Source organism: Mustelus asterias, chromosome 11, assembly GCF_964213995.1.
Source record: "Mustelus asterias chromosome 11, sMusAst1.hap1.1, whole genome shotgun sequence".
In the NCBI taxonomy this organism is placed as follows: domain Eukaryota; kingdom Metazoa; phylum Chordata; class Chondrichthyes; order Carcharhiniformes; family Triakidae; genus Mustelus; species Mustelus asterias.
The window spans coordinates 66,158,659-66,176,365 of NC_135811.1; the positions used below are offsets into that span (position 1 = coordinate 66,158,659).

Consider the following 17,707-nt stretch of genomic DNA (forward strand, 5'->3'; position numbering starts at 1 on the left):
AGGGGTGGGAGAGGGGAGAGGGGCGGGAGAGGGGAGAGGGGCAGGTGGGAGGGGCAGGGGAGAGGGGTGGGGAGAGAGGAGAGGGCCAGGGGAAAGGGGAAAGGGAGAGGGGAGAAGGCAAGGGGAGAAAGGAGAGGGGAGAGGGTCAGGGAAGAGAGGCAGGAGAGGGGTAGTGGAAAGGGGAGAGGGGCATGGGAGAGGGAGAAGGGAGAGGGGCAGGTGAGGTGCAGGGGAGAGGGGCAGGGGAGAGGGACAGGTGGGGGGGAGAGGGGCAGGGGAAAGGGGTGGGGGAGAGGGGCAGTGGAGAGGGGCAGGGGAGGGGCAGGTGAGGGGGGCAGGGGAGAGGGGCAGGGGAGGGGCAGGGGAGCGGGCAGGGGAAAGGGGAGAGGGGCAGGGGAGAGGGGCAGTGGAGAGGGGCAGGGAAGGGGCAGGGGAGAGGGACAGGTGGGGGGGAGAGGGGCAGGGGAAAGTGGCAGGGGAGAGGGGCAGGGGAGAGGGGCAGGGGAGAGGGGCAGGTGGGGGGGAGAGGGGCAGGGGAAAGGTGTGGGGGAGAGGGGCAGTGGAGAGGGGCAGGGGAGGGGCAGGTGAGGGGGGCAGGGGAGAGGGGAGAGGGGCAGGGGAGGGGCAGGGGAGAGGGGCAGTGGAGAGGGGCACGGAAGGGGCAGGGGAGGGGCAGGGGAGAGGGGCAGGGGAAAGTGGCAGGGGAGTGGGGCAGGGGAGAGGGGCAGGGGAGAGGGGCAGGGGAGAGGGGCAGGGGGGAGGGAGAACGGAGAGGGGCAGGGGAGAGGGGCAGGGGAGAGGGACAGGTGGGGGGGAGAGGGGCAGGGGAAAGGGGTGGGGGAGAGGGGCAGTGGAGAGGGGCAGGGGAGGGGCAGGTGAGGGGGGCAGGGGAGAGGGGAGAGGGGCAAGGGAGGGGCAGGGGAGAGGGGCAGGGGAGGGGGAGAGGGGCTGGGGAGGGGCAGGGGAGGGGGGCAGAGGAAAGGGGAGAGGGGCAGGGGAGGGGCAGGGGAGAGGGGCAGTGGAGAGGGGCAGGGAAGGGGCAGGGGAGAGGGGCAGGGGAGGGGCAGGGGAGAGGGGCAGGGGAAAGTGGCAGGGGGAGAGGGGCAGGGGAGAGGGGCAGGGGAGAGGGGCAGGGGAGAGGGGCAGGGGGGAGGGGCAGGGGAGAGGGGAGAGGGGTGGGGAGGGGCAGGGGAGAGAGGCGGGGAGGGGGGCAGGGGAGGGGCAGGGAGGGGGCAGGGGAGGGGCAGGGGAGAGGGCAGGGGAGGGGCAGGGGGAGGGGCAGGGGAGAGAGGCAGGGGAGGGGCAGGGGAGGGGGGCAGGGGAAAGGGGAGAGGGGCAGGGGAGAGGGGAGAGGGGCAGGGGGAGGGGCAGGGGAGAGGGGAAGGGGAGAGGGGAGAGGGGCAGGGGAGGGGCAGGGGAGAGGGGTGGGGGAGGGGCAGGGGAGAGGGACAGGGGAGAGGGGCAGGGGAGGGGGGGCAGGGGAGAGGGGCAGAGGAGAGAGGTGGGGCCGGGGGGAGGGGCAGCAGAGGGGCAGGGGGGAGGGGAGAGGAGACGGGAGAGGAGCAGGGGGAGTGGGGCAGGGGGAGGGGCAGCGGGGAAGGGCAGGGGAGAGGGGCACGGGAGTGGGGCAGGGGAAATGGTAGAGGGCCAGGGGAAAGGGGAGAGGGGAGAGGGGCAGGTGGGAGGGGCAGGGGAGAGGGGTGGGGAGAGGGGAGAGGGCGAGCGGAAAGGGGAAAGGGGAAAGGGAGAGGGGAGAAGGCCAGGGGAAAGGGGAGAGAGGAGAGGGGAGAGGGGCAGGGAAGAGAGGCAGGAGAGGGGTAGTGGAAAGGGGAGAGGGGCATGGGAGAGAGAGAAGGGAGAGGGGCAGGTGAGGGGCAGGGGAGAGGGACAGGTGAGGGGGAGAGGGGCAGGGGAAAGGGGCGGGGGAGAGGGGCAGTGGAGAGGGGCAGGGGAGGGGCAGGTGAGGGGGAGAGGGGCAGGGGAGGGGGGCAGGGGAGGGGCAGGTGAGGGGGGCAGGGGAGAGGGGAGAGGGGCAGGGGAGAGGGGCAGGGGAGGGGCAGGGGAGGGGGCAGCGGAAAGGGGAGAGGGGCAGGGGAGAGGGGAGAGGGGCAGGGGAGGGACAGGGGAGAGGGGCAGGGGAGAGGGGCAGGTGAGAGGGGAGAGGGGCAGGGGAGGGGGCAGGGGAGAGGGGCAGGGGAGCAGGGGCGGGGAGAGGGGAAAGGGGAGAGGGTAGACGGGCAGGGGAGAGGGGCAGGGGAGAGGGACAGGGGAGAGGGGAAAGGGGAAAGGGAGAGGGGAGAGGGGAGAGGGGCAGGAAAGAAGGGTGGGAGAGGGGAGAGGGGCGGGAGAGGGGAGAGGGGCAGGTGGGAGGGGCAGGGGAGAGGGGTGGGGAGAGAGGAGAGGGCCAGGGGAAAGGGGAAAGGGGAAAGGGAGAGGGGAGAAGGCCAGGGGAGAGAGGAGAGGGGAGAGGGGCAGGGAAGAGAGGCAGGAGAGGGGTAGTGGAAAGGGGAGAGGGGCATGGGAGAGGGAGAAGGGAGAGGGGCAGGTGAGGGGCAGGGGAGAGGGGCGGGGGAGAGGGACAGGTGGGGGGGAGAGGGGCAGGGGAAAGGGGTGGGGGAGAGGGGCAGTGGAGAGGGGCAGGGGAGGGGCAGGTGAGGGGGGCAGGGGAGAGGGGAGAGGGGCAGGGGAGGGGCAGGGGAGAGGGGGAGGGGAGAGGGGAGAGGGGCAGGGGAGGGGCAGGGGAGGGGGGCAGGGGAAAGGGGAGAGGGGCAGGGGAGGGGCAGGGGAGAGGGGCAGTGGAGAGGGGCAGGGAAGGGGCAGGGGAGAGGGGCAGGGGAGGGGCAGTGGAGAGGGGCAGGGGAAAGTGGCAGGGGAGAGGGGCAGGGGAGAGGGGCAGGGGAGAGGGACAGGGGAGAGGGGCAGGGGGGAGGGGCAGGGGAGAGGGGAGAGGGGCGGGGAGGGGCAGGGGAGAGAGGCAGGGGAGGGGGGCAGGGGAGGGGCAGGTGAGGGGGCAGGGGAGGGGCAGGGGAGAGGGGCAGGGGAGGGGCAGGGGAGAGGGGCAGGGGAGAGGGGCAGGGGAGGGGCAGGGGAGGGTGGCAGGGGAAAGGGGAGAGGGGCAGGGGAGAGGGGCAGGGGGAGGGGCAGGGGAGAGGGGAGAGGGGCTGGGGAGGGGCAGGGGAGAGGGGCAGGGGAGGGGCAGGGGAGAGGGGCAGGGGAGAGGGGCAGGGGAGGGGCAGGGGAGGGGGGCAGGGGAAAGGGGAGAGGGGCAGGGGAGAGGGGAGAGGGGCAGGGGGAGGGGCAGGGGAGAGGGGAAGGGGAGAGGGGAGAGGGGCAGGGGAGGGGCAGGGGAGAGGGGCAGGGGAGGAGCAGGGGAGAGGGGCAGGGGAGAGGGGCAGGGGAGGGGGGCCGGGGAGAGGGGCAGAGGAGAGAGGCGGGGCCGGGGGGATGGGCAGCAGAGGGGCAGGGGAGAGGGGAGAGGAGACGGGAGAGACGCAGGGGAGTGGGGCAGGGGAGGGGGGCAGCGGGGAAGGGCAGGGGAGAGGGGCACGGGAGTGGGGCAGGGGTAATGGTAGAGGGCCAGGGGAAAGGGGAGAGGGGAGAGGGGCAGGAGAGGGGCAGGGGGGAGGGAAAAGAGGGGAGGGAAAAGGGGAGAGGGGCAGGTGAGGGGCAGGAGAGGGGAGAGGGGCACGGAAGAGGGGAGAGGGGCAGGGGAGAGAGGGGCGGGGCAGGAGAGGGGAGAGGGGCAGCATCTACAGCATCTTCAATTCCCACTTCATCTCTTTCCTGCGTTAATCTCTAATCCTCCACTCCCTGTCGAGTCTGAGTTTGTTGAGTGCTCATCCTCATGCCCTAGTTGGCTGCCCTGCTCCCAAAGTTGCGAACCCTTGGGTGTTAACTTTCTCTGAGTGAAACAGATGCATTTCATTAAACATTTAGCGAGATGGAGACAAGTGATTTGGACACTCAGCAGAAACACCCCTGACAACTTCAGAAATAAGTGGAATGGTAAAGTTCTGAGACTGGGGGGAAGGGAGGGGCAGGGGAGAGGGAGAGGGGAAAGGGGCAGGGGATAGGGGACAGGGGCAAGGGGAGAAGGGCAGGGTAGAGGGGACAGGGGCAGGGGAGAGGGGACAGGGGCGAGGGGAGAAGGGCAGGGTAGAGGGGATAGGGGCAGGGGAGAGGGGACAGGGGAGATTGGAGAGGGGAGAGGGGATGGGGACGGGGTCATGGGAGAGGGGAGAGGGGCAGGGGAGAGGTGCAGGGGAGAGGGGAGAGGGGCAGGGGAGAGGGGAGAGGGGCAAGGGAGAGGGGAGAGGGGCAGGGGAGAGGGGCAGGGGAGAGGTGCAGGGGAGAGGGGCAGGGGAGAGGGGAGAGGGGCAGGGGAGAGGGGCAGGGGAGAGGGGAGAGGGACGGGGAGAGGGGCAGGGGAGAGGGGAGAGGGGCAGGGGAGAGGGGCAGGGGAGAGGTGCAGGGGAGAACGATGGGTCAGGGGATGGGGGAGAGGGGAGGGGGAAGGGGAGGGGACTTGGGACTAATGGGCAACAATGGCCCCACACTATGACTGAGAACAACCACACTCCATCTCTGCAACTGGCAGAGCCAGTTTGATGTGATTTATAATATCCAAGTGATGTTTTTCGCTGTTCAGCCGAACTGTATAATGAGGTATCAAGGCAGGCAGGCAGGCAGGGGCAAATGTAATCCTTTTCCTTTCATTTGTAATCTGAGCAAATTTTCACCTCAGAGAATGGCGGCCCAGCCTCCCAGAGAGCACATAATAACATCCAGGCACAATTTCCATCTGCATCCCCAGCTGAAGTATCAGAAAAAAGCATTAATTTATGCTCAGCCTCACTGCTAAATAAATAGCTTAGCAAAATGCAGAATGAATTTTGAGTAAATTCCATGCTTCACAGTAGATTAAGTGTTTAAACTCTAAAAGCACACACCGGGGCGCACGGCGACTAGATTCTCTGAACTCTCAATATTTTTGTAGTTTTCAGCCCACATTGAGTGAAACTGAAAGAAATAATATGAGTATAATTTAAGAATTGAAGTGTTGGGAGTGACTTAATTAATTGCTATGTTACTCTCAACAAAAACCAGTCACTTGATTCAGTGTGGGCGCTGCCTCACCTTTGAGCCTGCAGATTGGGTTCAAGTCCCACTCCAGAGATTTGAGTGTCTTATCCATGCCAACACTCCAGTGAAGCACTAAGAGAGCACTGCACTATCAGAGAGAGTGATCAGCGAATCTCGGTAACAATGACCATGGAACTATGGTCAGTTGTGATAAAAACACATCTGGTTTTCAGGGAAGGTGTCACACCACAGGTTCAATCAGGTAGATAGGTGACCGCCAGGAGAGGCAGGCGGGTAGTGCAGGAGGCTCCTGACTATTCTCCTTTCAAACAGGTGTACCGTCTTGCATACTGTTGAGGGGGATAGCCTGTCAGGGGGAGATACCAGCAGTAGCCAGGCCTGTGGCACCACACCTGGTTCTGCTGTAGAGCAGGGTCAGGCAAAGAGCAAGCGAGCAGTAGTAATAGGGAACTTGCTAATTAGAGGCACAGACAGGCGTTTCGAGACTCCAGAATGGTAGGTTGCCTCCCTGGTGCCAGGGTCAAGGACGTCTCTGAGAGGTTGCAAGACATTCTCAAGGGGGAGGGAGAGCAGCCAGAGGTCCATATGTTGTCTATATGGACTTTAGTAAAGCGTTTGACAAAGTACCTCATAGTAGGTTGGTGCAAAAGGTTGGATTTCATGGGATAAAGGGGGAGGTGGCTAGATGGGTGGAGAACTGGCTTGGTCACAGAAGACAGAGGGTGGTAGTGGAAGGGACTTTTTCCGGCTGGATGCCTGTGACTAGTGGTGTTCACAGTAAGAGTTTTAACAACACCAGGTTAAAGTCCAACAGGTTTATTTGGTAGCAAACACCATTAGCTTTCGGAGCGCTGCTCCTTCGTCAGATGGAGTGGAAATGCACATAGACATAATGCAAATAGACATTTCCACTCCATCTGACGAAGGAGCAGCGCTCCGAAAGCTAATGGTGTTTGCTACCAAATAAACCTGTTGGACTTTAACCTGGTGTTGTTAAAACTCTTACTGTGTTTACCCCAGTCCAACACGGGCATCTCCACATCATGACTCGTGGTGTTCCGCAGGGCTCTGTATTGGGACCTCTGCTGTTTGTGATTTATATAAACGATCTGGAAGAAGGTGTAACTGGGGTGCAGATGACACGAAATTGGCTGGACTTGCAGCTAGTGAGGAACATTGTCAGAGGCTACAGATGGATATAGATAGGCTGGAAATTTGGGCAAAGAAATAGCAGATGGAGTTCAATCCAGATAAATGCGAAGTGATGCATTTTGGTAGAGCTAATGTAGGGGGGAGCTATACGATAAATGGCAGAACCATAAAGGGTGTAGATACGCAGAGGGACCTGGGTGTGCAAGTCCACAGATTCTTGAAGGTGGCGTCACAGGTGGAGAAGGTAGTGAATAAGGCATATGGCATGCTTGCCTTTATAGGACGGGGCATAGAGTATAAAAGTTGGGGTCTGATGTTGCAGATGTATAGAACGTTGGTTTGGCCGCATTTGGAATACTGTGTCCAGTTCTGGTCACCACACTACCAGAAGGATGCGGAGGCTTTAGAGAGAGTGCAGAGGAGGTTTACCAGGATGTTGCCTGGTATGGAAGGGCTTAGTTATGAGGGGAGATTGGGTAAACTGGGGTTGTTCTCACTGGAAAGACGGAGGATGAGGGGAGACCTAATAGAGGTGTATAAAATTATGAAAGGCATAGATAGGGTGAACGGTGGGAAGCTTTTTCCCAGGTCGGTGGTGACGTTCACGAGGGGTCATACGTTCAAGGTGAGGGGGGGGGAGGTTTAACACAGGTATCAGAAGGACATATTTTACACAGAGGGTGGTGGGGGCCAGAATGCGCTGCCGGGCAAGGTGGTGGAGGCGGACACACTGGGAACGTTTAAGACTTATCTAGATAGCCACATGAACGGAGTGGGAATGGAGGGATACAAAACAATGGTCTAGTTTGGACCAAGGAGCGGCACAGGCTTGGAGGGCCGAAGGGCCTGTTCCTGTGCTGTATTGTTCTTTGTTCTTTGTCGTTGTACATATTGGTACCAATGACATAGGTAGGAAAAGGGATGAGGTCCTGAAGTGTGAATATAGAGAGTTAGGCAGAAGGCTAAAGTGCAGGACCTCGAAGGTCATAATTTCTGGACTGCTACCGGTGCCACGTGCTAGTGAGAGTAGGAATAGGAAGATTAGGCAGATGAATGCATGGCTTGAGAGCTGATGCAGGGGACAGGGATTTAGAATTGTGGATCATTGGGATCTCTTCTGGGGAAGGGGGTGACCTGTTCAAGAGGGATGGGTTACACCTGAACTGGAGGGGGACTAACATCTTGGTGGGGAGATTTGCAAGAGCCACTCGGGAGGGTTTAAACTAGTTTGGCAGGGAGGTGGGACCCAAAGCAGTAGGAAGACAGAAGAGAAGGTTGAGGAAAGCACAGAAGTTAAAGAGAGCAAATTAAACAGTAAAGGCAGTGTCAGTAATCCTAGTACCAGACAGATCAGACAAAAGTAGAGCAGAGAGCAAGGGAAGTCCAGATTAAATTGCATTTGTTTCAATGCAAGAGGCCTGACGGGCAAGGCAGATGAACTCAGTGCATGGATGGGTACGTGGGACTGGCTAAGGGAGGGACAGGACTGGCAGCTCAATGTTCCAGGGTACAGATGCTATAGGAAAGATGGAACAGTAAGTAACAGAGATAGGGGAGTTGCACTTTTGATTAGGGAAAACATCGTGACAGTATTGAGAGGGCATATATATGAGGGTTCGTTCACTGAGTCTACATGGGTATAACTGAGAAATAAGAAGGGGGAAATCACTTTGATAGGGTTGTGCTATCGGCTCCCCAAATAGTCAGCTGGAAATTGAGGAGCTAATGTGTAAGGAGATTACAGATAGCTCCGAGAAAAATAAGGTGGTAATAGTAGGGGATTTTAACTTTCCGAACATTGACTGGGACAGCTATAGTATTAGAGAGTTGGATGGAGAGAAATATGTATTCAGGAGGAATTTCTCATTCAGTATGTGGATAGCCTGACTAGAGAGGGGGCAAAACTTGACCTCCTCTTGGGAAATAAGGAAGGGCAGGTGACAGGAGTGTTAGTGAGGGATCACTTTGGGACCAGTGACCATAATTCCATTAGTTTTAAGATAGCTATGGAGAACGATAGGTCTGGCCCAAAAGTTAAAATTCTAAATTGGGGCAAGGCCAATTTTGATGGTATCTGGCAAGAACTTTCAAATCTTAATTGGGAGAGTCTGTGGGAAGGCAAAGGGACCTCTGGTAAGTGGGATGCTTTCAAAAAGCGGCACGCGCACAGTAGCACAGTGGTTAGCACTGCTGCTTCACAGCTCCAGGGGCCTGGGTCACTGTCTGTGTGGAGTTTGCACATTCTCCTCGTGTCTGCGTGGGTTTCCTCCGGGTGCTCCGGTTTCCTCCCACAGTCCAAAGATGTGTGAGTTAGGTTGATTGGCCATGCTAAAAAAAATTGCCCTTAGTGTCCTGGGATGTGTAGGTTAGAGGGATTAGTGGGTAAATATGTAAGGATGTGGGGATAGAGCCTGGGTGGGATTGTGGTCGGTGCAGACTCAATGGGCCAAATGGCCTCTTTCTGTACTGTAGTGTTTCTAAGTTTCTAAAAGTGTGTTAACCAGTGTTCATTCCTCTTCGAGTGAAGGGCAAGGCTGGCAGAAGTAGGGAACCCTGGATGACTCGGGATATTGAGGCCCTGACCAAGAAGAAGAAAAAGGCATATGACATACATAGGCAGCTGGGATCGAGTGAATCCCTTGAAGAGTATAGGGGGTGTAGGAGTAGAGTTAAGAGAGAAATCAGGAGGACAAAAAGGGGACACGAGATTGCTTTGGCAGATAAGGCAAAGGAGAATCCAAAGAGCTTCTACAAATACATAAAGGGTAAAAGAGTAACAAGGGAGAGAATAGGGCCTCTTAAGGATCAACAAGGTCATCTATGTGCGGATCCACAAGGGATGGGTGAGATCCTAAATGAATATTTCTCATCAGTATTTACTGTTGAGAAAAGCATGGATGTTAGGGAACTCGGGGAAATAAATAGTGATGTCTTGAGGAATGTACATATTACAGAAAAGGAAGTGCTGGAAGTCTTAAAGCGCTTCAATGTAGATAAATCCCCGGGACCTGATGAAGTGCATCCCAGGACATTGTGGGAGGCTAGGGAGGAAATTGCGGGTCCCCTAGCCGAGATATTTGAATCATCAATACTCACAAGTGAGGTGCCTGAAGATTGGAGAGTGTCAAATGTTGTGCTTTATTTAAAAAGGGCTGCAGGGAAAAGCCTGGGAACTACAGGCCAGTGAGCCTCACATGTGTGGTAGGAAAGTTGTTAGAAGGTATTTTGAGAGACAGGATCATTTAGAGATGCAAGGACTGATTAGGAACAGTCAGCATGGCTTTGTGAGTGGAAAATCATGTCTCTCAAATTTGATTGAGTTTTTTGAAGGGGTCACCAAGAAGGTAGATGAGGGCAGTGCAGTTGATGTTGTCTACATGGACTTTAGCAAAGCCTTTGACAAGGTACTGCATGGTAGGTTGTTGCATAAGGTTAAATCGCACGGGATCCAGGGTGAGGAATCTAAATGGATACAAAATTGGCTGCTTGACAGAATGTGGAGATGCCGGCATTGGACTGGGGTAAACACAGGAAGAGTTTTAACAATACCAGGTTAAAGTCCTTTAACCTGGTGTTGTTAAAACTCTTACTGTGCTTGACAGAAGCCAGAGGGTGGTTGTAGAGGGTTGTTTTCAAACTGGAGATCTGTGACCAGCAGTGTGCCTCAGGGATCAGTGCTGGGTCCACTGTTATTTGTCATTTATATTAATGATTTGGATGAGAATATAGGAGGCATGGTTAGTAAGTTTGCAGATGACACCAAGATTGGTGGCACAGTGGACAGTGAAGAAAGTTATCTCTGATTGCGATGGGATCTTGATCAATTGGGCCAGTGGGCTGACGAATGGCAGATGGAATTTAATTTAGACAAATGCGAGGTGATACATTTTGGTAGATTGAACCAGGGCAGGACTTACTCAGTTAATGGTAGGGTGTTGGGGAGAGTTACAGAACAAAGAGATCTAGGGATACATGTTCATAGCTCCTTGAAAGTGAAGTCACAGGTGGACAGAGTGGTGAAGAAGGCATTCGGGATGCTTGGTTTCATCGGTCAGAACATTGAATACAGGAGTTGGGACATCTTGTTGAAGTTGTACAAGACATTGGTAAGGCCACACTTGGAATACTGTGTACAGTTCTGGTCACCCTATTATAGAAAGGATATTATTAAACTAGAAAGAGTGCAGAAAAGATTTACTAGGTTGCTACCGGGACTTGATGGATTGAGTTATAAGGAGAGGCTGGATAGACTGGGACTTTTTTCTCTGAAGCGTAGGAGGCTGAGGGGTGACCTTATAGAGGTCTATTAAATAATGAGGCGCACAGATCAGCTAGATAGTCAATATCTTTTCCCAAAGGTAGGGGACTCTAAAACTAGAGGGCATAGGTTTAAGGTGAGAGGGGAGAGATACAAAAGTGTCCAGATGGGCAATTTTTTCACACAGAGGATGGTGAGTGTCTGGAACAAGCTGCCAGAGGTAGTAGTCGAGGCAGGTACAATTTTGTCTTTTAAAAAGCATTTAGACAGTTACATGGATAAGATGAGTATAGAGGGATATGGGCCAAATGCGGGCAATTGGGATTAGCTTCGGGGTTAAAAAAAAAGAGTGGCATGGACAAGTTGGGCCGAAGGGCCTGTTTCCATGCTGTAAACCTCTATGACTCATCCATAAATCTTCATTCCCTCTCCAATCAATGCACAGTAGCAGCAGTGTGTACTCTGTGCAAGATGCAGTGCAGAAACTCACCAAAGCTCCTTCAACAGCACCTTCCAAACCAACAACCAGGTTTGGACAAGGTCAGCAGTCACATGGGAACACCACCACCTGCAAGTTCCCCTCCAAGCCACTCACCATCCTGACTTGGAAATATATCACCTTTCCTTCACTGTCACTGGGTCAAAATCCTGGAACACACTTCCTAATAGCACTGTGGGTGTACCTACAGCTCAGTGGCTGCAGCAGTTGAACAGCGCAGCTCACCATCACCTTCTCAAGGGTAATTAGGGATGAGTAACAAATCCTGGTTTAGCCAGTGATGCCCACATCTCTGGAAAATAGAACTAATATTGGCCTTGTTGTGGTTAGTTTCTGTATGCCTATATCAAGCTATAAGAATCTCAATATGGAACTGTGAAATGGTCTAAGAGTGAGAATGGTTAGTAGCTGTTGTGTACTCTTTAGGATGCAGGATTTAGATCTTGACGGTTATATGGTGTGTCTGATGACGAGGCATCAACATCCCACCCCGGTCAGAGATCTCTCCCGTTTGTTGTGGGCAAACTTGCCCTACCTACATTCTGTGGGACAGACCATGAAGAGGACTGATAAGGATGCCTGCCTTGTGTGGGTCTGTGTAAAGGCTGAGGACATGAGCTACTTAAGATGTGAGAGGAGATGAAGATGTCAAGGTATGTATGAGAGAATTAGCAGTGATGTCCTTTGTGATGTTAGTGTGTGGGATCTCTGTGGAGTGTCATCCTGTGACTGTGAGAGTGTGAGCTGTGAGTGCGGAGAAGGTTGATATCCTGGCAGAATGGATGAGATTATTCATCCTCTTCCTGCACTGGATGATGGGCAGATCTCCTATGTACAGAGTTGGTGCTTATGTCACTGGCTACCTCTTCCAAGCCGGAACGGTGTGGTTGCTGGACTTCCATCTGGCATCATGGGGATAGAGGGTGCCCCAGCATTTCTCCTCAGCATCCCTCCAGTGCTCTGTCACTGAATCTAGGAGCATGCGACCTCTTGGCTTTGGGGGACAATCACTCTCATACCTGACCAGGAATTGCTGTGAGTGAATGATGTACTGGTATGCTGCTCAAATCTCATGCCCGGGAAGATGATCCAATCAGGTTAGAGCGGGGCGGGCGAATTACATACCACAGGATCTGATGCACTTTGTGATCATGCATATTGTGGTGAACCATCGTTGGTTCCCACTAGGTAGTACTGAGCCAGGGTCTGGCCAGTACTACGAGTATGTATATATGTTGCTGTTGGGGTTAGGGATGGGTTGTTCTACTTGTTGCTGTTGGGGTTAGGGTTGGGCTGTTACACCTGTATTATAGTTATTATGGTACATCCCAGTCGGGCTCCGCCTCCTGGGAGAGGTATAAAGGTCACTGCTCTGTCTGGGACCCCTCAGTCTGGGATCGTGTACTATACATGGTAGCTTCGTTGTAATAGTAAATAAAAGCCTTTATTTCCTTGAGCATCTCAAGCCTCGTGTGTGATAACGCGCATCACATATATAATGAGCTGATAAGCGGATGATCTGCGCAGCAACCCGCCATTGCGGCCAGTGGGAAACACGCTGAATTTTGCCACCTCACATTGTCTCTGAAGTGGAAAATGCCGAGCAGTGACTCCACAAGTTGGATTTTCACTGCCACGGTGGGTAGCTCAAGTTTGGAACTTTCCTGACTGGGTTTAGAGGACTTTGTTATGTGCAATCTTCACTCTGGGGAGGCAGTGGGTGAGAGAGGATCAGTCTGACTGACCCTGAAACAAGATTGGAGTCAGTTTGGGAACGGGAGAATGCTGAGGTGGTCTTGTTAGAAGACCCACCTTGGTTTTCTGGCCCTTTGACGGTGTTGTATTGAGAGGCCTGCTAGCCCTCATCCCCTCACCCATTCCCAGAACTCCTCATGCCTCCTCCATGGCCATTCACCCACTGCCTTCTGGGGAAGCATCACAGAATCTTAGCTCTCTCTCAGTGTTTGCTGAAACATTACTATTTGAAAAACCTTTCCTCAGTGTCTGCAGCCAGACAGCACCTGGTCTTTAAATAAAACTGGCTGGCATGAGGTGACATTAGAGGTGTCTGCAGGCTGGGCCCTGGAGCAGATGCACAGCCATCAAGTGAGGGGTGTCAGAGTGTGTAGTGAGGGGTGGGGGGGGGGGGGTTTGACGGCTTCCTGGTGTGAAGTACAGAGTGCCGGAAATTCAACCAAGTTTGTCCAAAAATCTCAGTTTTCCTGCCCATTGGGCATTTAGTTTTTCTGGGGGCAAATCTTCCCCCACTTTCCTGCCTGTTCTCTATAACCATTCAACCCATTACTTGTCTCCCTCGTCCTTTAAGTTTACTCAATTGCATTGAGATTTTCTAAGTGCCCCACTATAACCTCCTTAATAATAGATTTCAGCATTTCCCTGTGACAAATGTCAAGCTAACAAGCCTGCAGGTTCCTGCATTCTGTCTCCTTCCCTTAATAGAGCAAATACAGAGTATTTGCTACTTTCCCATCTGATGAGGCTTTTGCAGAAACTAAGGAATCTTGGAAAATTACAACCAATGCATCTACTCTCTCTGCAGCCACTTATTTTAGGTTCCTCGGATGAAGTCCATCAGGTCCTAGGCATTTGTCAACCTTTAGTTCTGATCATTTTCCCTGGTGATTGCAATTATTTGAAATACCTTCCTGCCTTTCACCTCCCAATTTACAATTATTTCTTGGATGCTATTTGTGTCTTCAACAGCGAAGACAGACAGAAAATAGACAGGATTCTCCCAAAAAAAACTAAAGTGCCCAACGGGTGGGAAAACAGGAGATTTTCCCACCTGCTTTTTGTGCATACTTAGTGGAATGAATCTCTGGTACTCTGTGCCTCAGAGGGTTTCACACTGGAAAATGGACGGTGGGGACTCTCCCACGGAGAGGCCGGCATCTTAGTGTTGAGTGGGCCATTGCACATGTGCCGATCTGTCAGTGGAGAGATCGGTGTATGCGCACTGGCCCCTCATCACCGGCCTCCCGATCGCTGGCCTATCGATTGTTTCCCACCACCCCCCCTTCCACACACAACTCCCTTGGCCAGCCCTGATTCTCCCCACATGTGCAGCCCCGATTGCCCCCTCCCTGCTTCCCTCACCGATCCCATTGCCGAGTGTGCAGCAGGCCTCCTCCCACCAATCGATCCCCCAGTAGACCCTGCCCCCTGTAAGCCCTATCTCCTTGGCACTGCCCAGTGCCCAGTGGCAGTGCCAGGCTGACAATGACAGGCTGGCACTGCCCAAGGGGCATCCTGCTGCCCCCCCCCCCGACCTCCCGGGGGGGACAGGGGGGGACCACAGTGGCCTCTGTCCCTACCAGTGAGTTGAGCACACCTGGTCCCCATTGGTGGGAAGCAGTTGTAAATCCTGTTGGTGGGAACCTCTTCTGGCGCAGGGCAGACACAAACAAATCCAGAGACTACTGTCCCAGACCTGCTAATTATATGGAAATGACGATTTCCATGTGGTAATCAGCCTCGTGCTGATTTCTAGTGCAGGGCTGATTATGTGGAAAACCATAGTCTGGGAGACTCGCAAGTCACGCTCCAGGCCCTTCTTTGATGTCTCCTGGCCTGCTGCGCTACTCGAGCAATGCAACAGGCTGGGAGAATCCCAGCCTATATATTTCCAACTCTTCTGACAATTCCTTATTCCCAATTATTAATTCCCCAACTCACTCTGTAGAGGATGCGCAGACACTTTAATTACACTTTTCATTTCTGAAATACTTATAGAAACTCTTACAACAGTTTGATATATTTTGAGCACACTCCAATTTCTCCCTCATTTTCTTGTCATGCTTTGCACAATTTTAAATTCTGTCCGGTTTTCTGACCGACCACTAATCTTTGCAGAATTATATGCTTTTTCTTTCAGGTTGATATTGTCTTTAACCTTTTTAGTTAGCAATGGATGCATCCTTCTCATTGAGTATTTATTCTTTATTGGAACACATCTTTGCTGAGTGTTATGAAATATCTCCTTAAACATTTGCCACTGCATCTCTACTGTCCTACATTTTAACCTAATTTCCTTGTTCACTATAGCTAGCTCAGTCTTCATACCCTGGTAGCTTCCAACGCACAAATTATTCCCTCCGACTTCAAAGCTCAGAGCAGTGGTATTGAAGGAAGAATAACCAGTGTACCTTTATTTCCTTAATTTCCCTTTGATCATTCACCTCTGTGCCCAGTACCAGCTGGCATGATAATAACTTGTGTGTGTGTGTGTGAGTGTGTATGTGTGTGTGTGTGTGTGTGTGTGAGTGTATGTGTGTGTGTGTGAGAGTGTGTGTGTGAGAGTGTGTATGTGTGTGTGTGTGTGTGAGTGTGTGTATGTGTGAGTGTGTGTGAGTGTGTGTATGTGTGAGTGTGTGTATGTGTGTGTGAGTGTATATTTCTGTATTAGACACTGTGTCATAATATTCGGATAAGATACTGTACGGTAACTTATGGTATCTTGAAGAGGTTGAAGGTCAGATAACACATGTCAAGAAGTTAAGATTAAATGATGCTGTGCTTGCAGTTTGACTTTGAGTGTTGTTCTTGAAGCCTGAGATTTGACAACAGCAATGACTCAGTTCCCTTTTTTTATTCATTCATAGAACATGGACTGGGCTAGCATTTATTGTCCATCCCTAATTGCCCTTGAACTGAATGATTGTCTAGGCCATTACAGGACCAAGCACATTGAAGTTGGTCACACCTAGTCCAGGCCAGGTAGGGATGGCAGATTTTCTTCCCCCCCCCACCCCGCCACCCACCCCCAAAATACATCAGTGAACCAGATGTGTTCATGGCCATCAAAAGGTCATTCAAATTTCACCATCTGCCAAGGTGAAACTTGAAACTGGGTCCCAGAAGCATTACCCTGAGTCTCTGGATTACTAATCCAGTGATAATATCACTATGCCACTGCCTCCACAAAGAGGTCATAAACACTGCATCTTGCCACCTTGCTCTGGGTACTCTTGGGATGACTCCTGGCTGTTGGTACGCGTGACCTATCTTCCCTAGACAGACTGTCGTCTCACTCTGATACTTGCTCTAAGCTGGTTTATTATCGCTCTATATGAAAAACAGAGTAGGTCTGTTACTCCTGAGTACAATGTGCTGCATCCGTTCTCTGAGAGAGAGTCTGGGACCTGACTGCTAACACATCATCAACTACATCACTCATTAACATATTAGTGCTATTTACTCATTTTGCTATACCACTCCCGAGTATTCTTTCAAATTCTTAACAACAATATTAAACAACATTGATATTATTTGTATTGCATTTCTGTAACTTCCTTTTTACTGCTAGAGATTCTAATGAATTGCTACCCATATTCATCTGCCTCCCAAAGTCACTGTTCAGTCTCCCACAGTTTCTTTGGCTCTTGGGAAGACATCTTGAAGACATACAGGAACTCCTCATTTCCTTAGAAGATGAGTGAAATGCAACAGAAACTTTCCAATATTGATGGTAATCAGAGTGTAGGCTTCAGGATTGCTGAACTATGATTCTATGATTCTATAACTGGAAGAACTGTGCTGGAAGATCTTTTACAACTAAATATTGATGCCCAGGGAGAAGACCAAAGGACTTCCACCTTTAGACTCTCTTAAACTAGAAGAGAAGAAATTCTCTGGGGCTCTCTGAGGAATGTTCACCTCAAAGTATGCCAGGGAAAAATCTGAGAAGATGAATGACCTTCAACTCCAATGAAGACATTCACAGCTGTATGGTTCACTGCTGTATTCAAGACAAAACTGATATTGAAGATCCGAGCCAATGACTCTGAACAACAAGAAGAAAAGTGTCAAGTTCCTATAATTATTTCAGGAAAAAAAGAAGGGATGATTTCCCAATGAGATTTCAGGGAAAAAAAATGATCTTTGTGTGGGCGGGTGGGTAACTTTACCACACCTTTCTCTGTATAAAGTTGCTCCTCCATGGGCAATGGGAATGTTTTATACAGCATACAATTAGAGAACAACACTTTATATGATGAAATGACTCTCTAAGCCAATATGAAGACAAGTTTCCTGTGGAGGAACTGCTTGTTTACATGTTTCCTGTGCAGGATTCTGAGGCTTCAGAATCTCTGAAGATTCTACCTTGGCTTCTGTGGACTCAAGCCTTGAATCAGGGTTGTTCTCCCTGAAAAACCTTTCATGGTTAACCAGCGACATACAAGATAATACACTATAAGGTTCAGAGGAATGAAGATCTGAATACTGACTCCTTAATAAAGTCAACAAAGACCTTGTATGGTATGTGTGTCAATTGGAATGATGGACCAACCTCTAGTAACTCACCCCCCAACAGATCACTCACTACCATGGCCTCTTGCTCATTATTTTCTTCAGGGCAGCACGGTGGCACACTGGTTAGCATTGCTGCCTCACAGCGCCATAACCCGGGTTCAATTCCAGCCTCGGGTCACTGTCTGTGTGGAGTTTGCACGTTCTCCCCGTGACTGCATGGGTTTCCTCTGGGTGCTCCTGTTTCCTCCCACAGTCCAAAGATGTGTGGGTTAGGTTGATTGGCCATGCTAAATTGCCCCTTAATGTCAGGGGATTAGCCGAGTAAATATGTGGGGTTATGGGGATAGGGTCTGGGTGGGATTGTGGTCGGTGCAGGCTCGATGGGCTGAATGGCCTCCTGTACTGTAGGGATTCTATGATTC

At 52.6% G+C, this 17,707-nt stretch overlaps 2 protein-coding genes across 2 annotated transcripts in view; one reads left to right on the forward strand and one right to left on the reverse strand.

Moving 5' to 3' along the window:
* The window catches only part of LOC144500567 (uncharacterized), a 1,101,151-nt gene that overhangs the window by 810,677 nt on the left and 272,767 nt on the right, over positions 1-17,707 (reverse strand). The gene's annotated exons all lie outside the window — the stretch shown is intronic.
* LOC144500258 (vasoactive intestinal polypeptide receptor-like) overlaps positions 16,464-17,707 on the forward strand; it is a 248,782-nt gene continuing 247,538 nt past the window's right edge. Inside the window, exon 1 of the mRNA XM_078222934.1 lies at positions 16,464-16,500. Within this exon, the coding sequence (XP_078079060.1) occupies positions 16,464-16,500 (37 nt within the window). The remainder of the gene's footprint in view (positions 16,501-17,707) is intronic.